This window comes from Pteropus alecto, unplaced genomic scaffold (assembly GCF_000325575.1).
Source record: "Pteropus alecto unplaced genomic scaffold, ASM32557v1 scaffold75, whole genome shotgun sequence".
Lineage (NCBI taxonomy): Eukaryota > Metazoa > Chordata > Mammalia > Chiroptera > Pteropodidae > Pteropus > Pteropus alecto.
Window position 1 is genome coordinate 21186172 of NW_006440638.1, and position 11630 is coordinate 21197801.

Genomic DNA, 11630 nt, shown 5'->3' on the forward strand with positions numbered 1-11630 from the left:
TGGCACTTCTGTACTGAGGGAGTCTTGCCTGGGCTCTCACTTCGACAATGTCTCCCTGTAAGTCTCTGGTGCCCCCTGTGCTCATCCGAATCGGCACTGGGGCTCAGAATGAGCAGGTCTGTTATCGTGAAAACCGCTCCCAGACGCGGCCCCTTTAAGAGGCTTCTACCACTGCCTCCATCTCAGCCGCTCAAGACCTGGACGCCCTGCGTCCTTGCCCCGTCCTACCTTCTGCCATTGCAGGGTGCTTTCTTGGATTTCTCCCTAGTTGTACGGCTTGTTCATCAAGATCCCAGGCAATTTCTCCTTGCTGCTGCTCCTGGTTTCTGTCATAACTTTGATTTGGTCGCCAGAGGGATGAACAGAGCCTCTATCATCTTTGCCATTTTGGTTGCCCCTCTAGATTTACACTTTTATTAGTTAATCAATCATCTAATTATATTTAAATCCAAATTTATAAGATATATTAACTTATGTCAGTATATGGATTATTAGAAATCCTTTACCCACTTCATTTCTAAGACTCTCTATTCAATGTTTCAGTAGACTGAGAGAATAGAGATGAGAGTTACTTAGGAGTGACATATCTTATTCTAAAATCTTTTATTTTCTCACATTGTCATGTTGAACTACTTGTAGTTCCATTAATATATTTTTCAGTTTAGTAAAAAATAAATTTCACAATTGCTCCCTGCATTTTTCTTCACTGAACAATATTTGTTTCCTTGAATCCTTATATTTGTTCTTATAGAATTGTTCTATGGATCACCTCCTCTGGAAAGCCTTCTCCTATTTACCTTCACTCATCTTTAACCCTTTCTATGTATTCCTCTTACATCAGTTTATTTAGCAGACATTAAGTACTTACTATTACACAGACACTGTGCTTGTTACTGGGGAGACCATAGAAAATACAACAGAAAGGATTGTCTTTGAGAAGCTTATGTTCTAATGGGAGGAGACAGACAGTAAATACATTTAAAAAAAAAACATGTTAACCTTTTAGAAGGTGGTTGGTACTATGAAGAAAGAAGATAGTGGGATAGCGAGTGACAGGGAAGATGTTCCCAAGTACAATACAGGAAAGACCTGTGAAGATGATACTTAAGTAGAGATCTAAACAATCAGAAACTTGTCATTTAAATAAACATGGAAACAGCACTCTAACAAGGAGAGTAGCAAGCATGAAAGCCCTGAAATATGAATGCGTTTAATGTGTTCTAGGAATTGATAAAGACCAATGTCATTGGAGTATCAGGGCCATAGGGAAGAGTTGTATCAGGTAAAGATAGAAAGGTAGGGGCAGATTGTGAAAGACTTTGTTATTGTTGGTGAATGAATGAGCGAATGAACGGATTTTTTAAGGAGGAACTTTATCGAGCTCCGTACAGATTTGTAAATAGTGTTCCTCTCATTTGGGTGCTTAATAAAAAATACTGCCTCAAAATAACCTGAAGCAGAGTGCTGTGTTAATGCTGAGATTAGAATTGCCATGTGTTTTATTTGGAAAAAAATGCATTTGGAATTAAAAGTTTTTATAACAGAAACACATTTTTCTGGATGACTATAGATTTTGTGATTCTCTATTCCTTGCTTACCTCTATTTATTAAGCAATAGGAATATAGTCGTCCCTGTTTCAAAGGTGAGGTGAAGTCTGTGGATGGAGTTGCAGGGTAGAGGTAGGATGTACGAGATCGAATGGTGGGCAGAACTGGGCTCATTGCTGGGACCAGTTCCTGAAAACACTTGGTTGAGCCAAAATAATTTTGTAGCTTTCCAGAGTCCCAGGAATGAGCCACTTCTTTCTGAGCCACTATATCCCTCTTGATTCAGACTAATTGTTCTTTCCTTTACTGCATATGTTCTGTCACACAGTCCTTTGAAATTTTGTTTTGGTTTGTTTATTTGTTTTTTTCATTGTTAACACGCAAACCAAAAACGGAATAAAAAGGCTCATTCATATTCTTCCTAGTTCTTTACATTTATAGCAATAGGAGAACACATACTCCAGAAAGTTGTTGCTATATTAAGGGGTGACAATTATATATAAAGAGCTCAGAGAAATTAGACATATTTATGTTGGAATAATTACAGTGCAAGCCAGCTAGTGCCAACTAGCATACCAAGTATAAGGCAAATTCCTTGACAGTATCAATCACGGAGAGCTAGGCTGTTTAGGGAGTTAATAATGGATGAAGGGAAGTCTGGCTTAGGCCTTGATGGTTAAATAAAAGAGGAAGGAGGATATTCCAGGCCTATTTTCTGCTTCATGTGAAAAATCCTTTGGAATTTTAGTTTGATCAGGTTCAGAAAAATTCAACAGGAACATGAAGCTACTCAAAAGAAGCTTATTAATTCAGTCTTAGATTGCTTTAATAAATGTAGAATGTCTAGAATGTGGGAGAGAAAATTTTCACTCTGTAGTAGTCAAATAACATCTGGAATTTCCGGGATCACACTTTAAGAGAGATGTTGATAAACCATAGTAGCTACAGAGGAAAGTAAGGAATTTTGAAACTACCTCATTTGAAGGAAGCTGATTGACTTAATGGGTGAGAGTGTAGACTCTGGCATCAGACAGGCCTAAGTTCATATCCCATCTCTGCAGCTTATTAGCCATGTGAATTTTTCAACTCAGGGAATTTTACTTATCTTCATCTTCCTGTCTGTAAGATGGAGTTAAAAAATAATGTTTACCTCTTGGGATCTTTGTGAAGTTAAGTGAGATCCATGTATATAAAGACCTTAAGCCCATACTCAAAACATAATAACTAAATTCACTGTAAATAGTAACTTTCATCGACAAGAATAGTGAAGGAAATGGATAGGTATCATTAAGTTTTGAAAGGATAACATAGAAGAAAAATATGATTCTTTGTATATAACTCCAGAGGATAGAAGTTACAAGGCTACAATTCAACATAAAAATTTGTTTTTAAGAATATGAGCTAGCTGACAATAATGGGCTACCTCAGAAAGAGATGAATGCTATCTCCCCTATACCTGTCCTTAGGGTACAACCTGATATTTCTGAGAGTATTCATGCATCAAATAAGGTACAGAGCTAGACATGGGAGTTTTTTTTTCCAAATTCACTATTTTGGTCATTCATTCCACAGATATTTATTGACCTTGATGGACACTAAGTAGTGCAGATAGAGCAGTGAACAAAGAATATATGGTCCTTGTCTTCATGGAACTTACCAGTCTGTGCTTTGGGGTTTCCTCTTGCCTTTCTGACCATATCTCCTTTGCTTCCTTCAATTATTCTTTCTTATTTCTGTCATGCATGGCATCCTCCAATCTTCTTTCTCAGGTCTCTTTTCTTTTACTTCTATTCTCTCTGCTTTGGCCATCTCTTCCAGTGTATTTAGCCTTTACAAATTGGTAGATTTGTCTTCCTAAAAATGTTCTCATGTTCGAAAATTCTCAGTGACTTTCCATTGTCCATTTAATAAAAAAACTTGCCATTTGAGGCCTTTAGCTACATACTCCAATCCACTTCTCCAAACTTACTTCCATCTGGTCCTGTAATCTCTGGGCATATTGGATAATTCCCTACTCCCACCTTTTCCTTTGAGCATTCCTTTGCCTTTCTGTTTCTCAGGGTCTTTGTTTTTTTTTTTTAGATCCATCTACCTGGGAAAATCACATCTCCACTTGAAATACTCTTCTTTATTTAAAGCTCATTGCATATGCTAACTTGTTCATGTAGCCTTTATAGATATCTACAGGTGGAAGTGAACTTATTCCTCCTCTGAACCATCAGAGTTCTATACCTTTCGTATGGCACTTTAAAAAAAATCTTCTCACCCTTTTGGGTTATAAATTCCTTGAGATATATTGCTGCTACATTTTAATAAAACCTAGTAGAGTATCTTGCAATATATATATATAGTTATCAATAAATATTTGGTGACAGGTGAATATTTTTAACTATATATTTCAGACTCGATGGAGCCAAAAGAAATTTAGACAGAACACTAGATAAAAAAACATCTTTATCACCAGAGCCAGATTATCCTCCAACTGTAAGTTTATGTTTTCCCTTTAAAAAGTTTATCTTTATACTGTTTTAATTCTTAATTATTTTAAGTCTATCTCAATATAATTAATATTTTTAAAGAATAATACATATATTTTAAAGTATTTATATTTTAATTTTTAAAACTTAAATTATTTAAATTTTTTTCTCCTTGATTTAATTATGTCTTGTTTGTTTTTGACAGATGACCAGTGAAATTAAAAAGAAAGGAGTGAGTTCAATTTTTTATATTTATTGTTTTGAAAATATTCAAAGAGATTATTACAAAGTAGCTTCTTTTAAGACCATGTGTTAAGTGCCATTCTAGAAAAGAGATAAATTTAGAAACTGAGATTTTTATTTTCTCTGCCTAAAGGAACAAGCATGTCATGGATGACAATATATGAGTTTTAAGAGTTATATTGAAGATTAGTTGTAAATATTTTAGTTCCTATTCCAAACAACTGAAAGAAAAAGTCAAAGTTGCATTTATCAAGGAAATGCATCTCTCTTTTTATTGTCTTAATATTGATATAAGATGATTACTTGTTAGGAATGAATCTATTGTGAGCTAGTCACATGCTAGATGCCAGAGATTAAAAAAAAAAAAAGAAAAAAGACACTTCATGGGTAACAAACATGGGCCTAGGATGTGATTGGTGGAAAGATTACAACATAAAAATTTTCTTTAACAGCAAAGGATATGGAAACTCATGGAGGTGTTACACAAAAGAGGAATTTATAGATATTCCCAGATAGAGACACAGGATTTCCAAGTCCCTTAAAGTTCCCTTTGGGGATCGAGGACTGAGGATACCTCCACATGGATTGAGGATCTTTGAAAGAACTTCATTTTAACTATTCCAAGTTTTTTGTTGTTTAAAAATACTCTTCCTCCTCCTCCCTCTTCCTCCCAACTTTTCTGCAAACTTAAGACTTTATGGATTTTCCTCTTTACTAGGTGTAAGAACTGATACAAAAATCCCCAAAATGTTCATAAATATCTAATGTGAGGCTGGGTGAATTGCAAGACATATTTGTGTTTATGAGTTTAGCATATTCACTCTTCCTCCACACTTCTTTCTTTCTAATGTTTTACAATCTAAAATAGATAGTTGGGCATATAAATGGATATTCACTCCTCAACCCACTGCTCTTGCCAGTCTGGCTTCTAGGAACTCCACCACTTCATGGTTGTCACCAGTGACCCCTAATAGCCAAATCCAAAGGATATTTTTTTAAAATAATACTCTTACTAGACCTCCAATTGACTTTTTAAAAACCTTTTTACTTTTAAATAATTGGGCACATGGATCAGTGGAACAGAATAGATGACCCATTAGACCCACACAGTACAATCAACTGATTTTTGACCAAGGTGCAAAAATCAATTCAGTGGAGGAAGAATAGTCTTTTCAACAAATTGGGTAGAGCAATTGGACATCCATAAAAAATAAAACAACAAAAAAATCCCAAACCTCAGGCTAAACCTTTCATGTTGTACAAAAATTACTAAAAATTGATCATAGATTTAAATGTAAATTATAAAACTATTTAAAAAACTTTTAGAAGAAAACAGAGGAGAAATGTACAACTATAAAAATTTTAGAAGAAAACCAAGGACTGGGCAAAGAGTTCTTAGACCTGACATAAAAAGCACAATCCATGAAAGAAAAAAAAAAACCCTCATAAATTATATTTCACCAAAATTAAAAACTATTGTTCACTGCAAGACCCTGTTAAGAGGTTGAAAAGAGAAGCTACACACTGGGAGAAGATATTGACAAATCACATATCCAACAAAGGATTTGTATCTAGGATGTATAAAGAACTCTCAAAACTCAATGTTATGAAAACAAACAATCCAATTAGAAAATGCATAAGAGACAAGAATAGATATTTTATAGAGGGTATATGGATGGCAAATAAACACATGAAAGATGTTCAGTATCATTAGCCATTGGAGCAATGCAAATTAAAATCATGATTAATTATCACTACATACCCATTACAATAGCCGAAATTGAAAATAATGACAATTCTAGCTGACTCTTGACACTGCTAATTATTTGTTTCCTTTTTATTTTCTTATATTTATTCTTCTGATTCTCTACCTATTATTTCTCTGTTATCTTTATGGATTTCTCTTTTCTGCCTGACTGAGGCCCACTGTTCCCTTTCCTTGAATCTCCCTGGATGACTCTCTCCTTTTCTGATTTCAACTACTTTCTATATATTGATTACTCCCAGAGATTTTTATGCACAAATACCTTAAATTTAACAAGTTAAAAAAATGAACTCATCAGCTTCCTCCAAAAGACTCCTCTTCATCCTTATTCTCTATTCTAGTTGTTATTACTATCTATTCAGTCACTTGTACTTAAAACATTTGAGTTTTTCTTAACTTCTCTTTCCCCCTTCGAATTACCCACCTGCCATACAATTAGTCCCCAAGTGCTTTGAATACTTTTCCAATCAGTCTTCTTCTTGACCTAGCCTTAGATTAGGCCTTCATATCTTGCCTTGTCTACAATAGCAGTGTCTTTCCATAACCTATAAAATTGAAGCTTAATGTGGCATGCATTAAGCTCTATTATATGACCTCTCCCTATCTTCCAGCATCTCTTCTCACCACTTTCTGTATCATACTTTATATTTTACTAACATGGACTTGCTTATTAATCTTTGAGGAAATACGGCATTTCTCACCTTGTTGCTTTTGCCTTGTATATCCCCTCACCACCCACGCTTCGTTTTACCTGGCTGTCTCTTATTCAGCTCAGTCATCATCCCCAGGAAGCCTTTCCCTATTCCTGTGGGTTTGGACAGATGGCATTTTTTTGCTCCCATTATACCTTGTTCATTTTTATTATTTTACATAGCACGTTGTATTAGGTATTTTGTTGATCTTTTTATGTATTAAAACGGTCTATTTCCTAGTCTTGAGGCTAGAAATTGCTTTTTATTCAATCATCTTTGTATCTTTAACAACTATGGTATTGAGTACCAGTAGTGGATACTTAATACATGCTTGGTGAATAAATATAAACATTTATGTCAGTAAAATGTAACAGGTGTTGTGATAGAAGTGTGAAGAGACTATAGTGAGAGCATAAACTAGGAAGTTTTCAAAAAAGACTTTTAAAAAACATGATTTCACCCAGAAAAAATGGAAATCTTTTTGATAAAGGAAGAATATATACTTCAATTCTAAGGGTCAAATGTATGTATATAGGTATATATTTAATTGAGATATAATTGACATACAACAGATATACTTTTAGGAGGTGAAAAGATTAAACCACAAAAAGGCATGTTAATGACACATAATTAAAATTATAGATTTTAAACTTCCTGTCACTAAATAGTCATATAATAATTTTATTTGTGCCTAGTTTTTTATATAATTATTTCATAGCTTGACCATGACTTGCTTTATAGAACTGCTATAGATTTGGGGGATTGAGAAAATATCTTCCTTGTCTGTAATTCATTTACTCATAAGGTACTTAATGTTTACTGTGCAGTTGGTCCTGTGCTAGATGCTGAAGGTCAATGAACAAAATGGACATAATTTTTGCCCTTATGGGGCTTGTGCTCTAATGGGAAAAACATATAGTTATCAAATAAACAAATAAACAAAAAACTGCAGTAAGTACTATGAAGGAAATACAGGGTAATATGATAGTGACTGGTGAGAGAGTTGGGTCTTATAAAGCAGGTGGTAAGAGAAGGCATCCCAGAGGTGGTTACATTTTGGAGACCTGAGTGGTAGAAAGGAGCCAACCATGGGAAGACCTGGAATTGACAATTTTCCAACAGAAGAACAGCTAAGTTTAAAGTACCTGAAGGAGAAAACTATTTGGTATGTTCCAGGCACTGGAAGAAGGCCAGCTCATGGGAGGGTATATAGTGAACTTGAAGAAGGAGTCAGGGCCAGGTAATGAGAGCGTGGTAGGCTATGGGAAGGAGTTCAGGTTTTATTCAAAGTGCAATGGGAAGTCATTGGAGGATTTTACTCATGGGAATACTAGAACTTGATTTACATTTTAATGATAAAAAACACTTGACAATGACATGGGAAAAAACACTTTGACACTTTAGGGAATGGAATATGGCCAGGGCAAGAGTAAAAAGCAGGAAGAACCAGTTGTAGAAGACAACAATTTAGGTGAGAGATGCCTGTAGTTTAGAATAGAGCCATAGAAATAGAGCTGTAAGAAATTGATAGATTCGGGATATATTTTAGATGTAGAAATGATAGGACTTGCTGATAGATTAGATACAGAGGATGAAAAAAGAAGAACCAAGGATGACTCTTAAGGTTTTTGCCTGATTTCACAGAGTAATTGATGCTGTTTATTGAGATGGCTAAAACTGAGGACTGAACAGATTAGGAGCTAGGGAGTTGTTGGTTATGCTGGAGAGTTCAGAAAGAGCTCAGTTTTACAGATATAGATTTAGAACCCATCAACATATATAGATAATATTTATAGTCATGGGACTAGGTAAGATCACCTAAGAATAGAGGAAAGTGAAAGAATGGGGAGGAGTTCAAGTTCATTACTAGACAGAGGTCAGCCTATTGATATGGTGAGGGATTGGGGACCATCACAAGAGATGTTTTAGGCTCATTCTGTACTTTTCCTATTCCAACCCTGGAATCAGTCATTTTTCCAAGGATTCCTGACTCTCTTTAGTAGAGAATGGTATTTAGAAACCATGATATGTGTGTTAGGTGTGTTTCTTGACACTAGACATAATTGCTTCTTGGCTCAGCAGAAGGAGGTAGGGAATTATCTGTCTGTCTGTCTATCCATCTATCTTTCTATAACCTATCTTAAAAACCATTTGTTTTTACTGATGCCTCCTATTCAAGTTCATCATCATAAGGTTCATTCTAGTCTTCCCTCTTTCTGTATTTGTAGCTCCCTTCTCTCACATTGAGAAATCTGGCTTTTCTGAACAATTATTTACTTACTTTATTAAATCTTAAAATATACATAAACGGTTATAAAATTGCTAACTCACAACATTGAAAAACAAGTGTATCTACTATAGTTCAATATTTTTCTATAACTTTTTGTACTTAGTTTAAAGTTATATAGTCAAAATACTGTGTTCAGAAGTTATTTTGGTTAGTTCTACACCTCTTTCAGTGTGGCTATGTTAATAATTTTTAATCCAGTTAGGTTCATTTCTTTCTGTTTGTTTTTAATTTTGAGTTTCTCCCACCCCATTCTTACTGATTTTCTTTATATTTTGAGTATGTGAAACAATAGCATGGTTTAAAAGTGCAAACCATAACAAAATGTATACTCCCATCCTTTCTACACTGTTCGCACTCCCCCATACTTTCTACCCATTCCAATCCATGCCCTTTATATAACCAATCATTAATTTCTGATTTATTTTTCCCGTGTTTAATTTTCCATAAAGGAACAGATATATTTTATTTCTTTTTATCTTACACAAAATGCATCGTACTATAAATATTTTTTTTGTATTTTGTTTTTCCTAGAAGTCACTTCATATCCGTTCATGAGATCTTCTTCATTCTTTTTTCTCCCAGGTTTATTGAGATATAATTGACATATAACATTGCATAAATTTAGGATGTACAATGTGTTGATTTCATTTCCTCATTCTTTTTTTACTGCTGCACAGAACACCAAAGTGTGGATATATAATTTATTCGGCAGTTCTCAAATGCTTCCAATATTTTCTGCAATGAGTAACCTTGTATATGTGTATTTTTGTGTTGTTAGAGGTATATTTTCAATTTCTGAAAGTAAGACATCTAGGTCAATGCGTAGATTTGTTAGATATTGCAAAATTTCTCTCTAAATGGGTTGTGCCAATTTGCCTTCCTACTCGCAGTTTATTAGAGTGGTTGTTTCCCCACAGTCTCACCACAGAATGTGAGGGGCATAATTTTATTTTATTTTATTTTTTGTTAGGTGACAAAGTTAGGTGCTTTCTCTAATTATGAGTGAGATTTAAAATCTTTTTATATATTTAAGGGTTATTTAAATAATATTTTTATTGTGAATGCTGGTCCATATATTCTGCCTATTTTTCTATTGGGTTTTGGTCTTATTTTCCCTTAAATTAAAAAAAATGAAAATGCATATAACATAAAACTTATCATCTTAAACATTTTTAAGTGTACAGTTTAGTAGTGTTACGTATTTGCACATTGTTGTGCAACCAATCTCCAGAACTTTTTCATCTTGCAAAACTGAATCTTTATACTCATTAAATGACAACTCCTCTTTTCCCTCTTCCCTCAGTCCTTGGCAACTGCTATTCTATTTTCTGTTTCTATGAATTTGATTACTCTAAATACCTCATATAAGTAGAATTATAGACCATTTTTTTGTCACTGGCTTATTTCATTTAGCATGATGTCCTCAAGTTTCACCTATCCCCTAAAATTTTAAGCACTTTTTACACTTTATTTGAAATACATATTGCAAATATTTTCTCCCAGGTCGTCTGTTGTCTTTTGACCTTTATATTATGACTTTTTTTGGCCATGCAAACGTTTTTATGTAGTCAGTATCTGTCAATCATTTTTTCCTTTTGTACATGGGATTTGAATTATAGAAAGCTTTTCCATACACTCAAGTTATAGAAGAATGTATCCATTTTTTTCTAGTCTGTATAGTTTCATTGTCTGATTTAAATTCCTGAACTATTTGGAATTTATTCTTGTGGAAGGTATTGATTAATTTTATCTTTTTTCAAGTGGCTAATGAATTGTTCCAGAACTATTCACTAAAACATTCATCTTTGCTTCAGTGATTTGAGATGCCACATATATCATATACCTATAAATTTTCCTATGTCCTGGATCTATTTCTGGACTTTATGTTTTTTTCTACTGGTCGGTCTATTCATGCACCTGTACCACACTGTTCTAATTAGAGAAGCTTTATAGTATATTTTAATGTCTCATAGGGCTAGTCCACCCTTGTAGATTTTCTTTCTCAGGGATTTCTTAGCTGTTCTCACATGTTTATTTTTCCACATGAACTTTATGCTCAACTTGTCTAGTTCTATAAAAACATATAGATATTTTTTATTAGTATTGCATTAAATTAATTTTGGCACAAACTGAAATTTTCATGATCTTTACCAAGATCAAGTGTTGTCTTTTCATTTGTTCATCTCTATTTTTGTTAAACTACTCATTATACCAGAATATAATCTCCCAGAGAGTGGGGCTTGGTCTGTTTTGTTTACTACTATATCCTCAGCATTTGGAACAATGTCTGAATATTTGTCGAATTAATGAATATTTGTTGAATGAAGGAAGTTAGACAAAAGTCCTTTGTTTTTCCTTGAGAAAATGAAAAGTACACTAAGAACATTAACTGAGTGAGAACTCATAAATAAAAGAAGAATATAAAATAGTATCTTTGTAGATTGTACTTTTGGACTAAATGTTTTTGTTATAAAATATGTTATTTTGTGGGACAGAGCTCAAGAGTTACATTGAAATGCTATACCATTTAGAACATTTAATTTTTTCTTATTACATTCTCAGTTCAACTATATTTACATGAAACGATGTGTAGAGAGTAGTCCTATAGTACCTAT

At 33.9% G+C, this 11630-nt stretch overlaps 1 protein-coding gene across 1 annotated transcript in view; it reads left to right on the top strand.

The window, feature by feature from the left end:
• DNAH12 (dynein axonemal heavy chain 12) overlaps positions 1–11630 on the top strand; it is a 200616-nt gene that overhangs the window by 8767 nt on the left and 180219 nt on the right. The window contains 4 exon segments of the mRNA XM_025050737.1: positions 3951–4032; positions 4231–4257; positions 11578–11626; positions 11629–11630. The exon segment at positions 11629–11630 is cut by the window's right edge and continues 127 nt beyond it. Coding sequence (XP_024906505.1) covers positions 3951–4032; positions 4231–4257; positions 11578–11626; positions 11629–11630 — 160 coding nt within the window.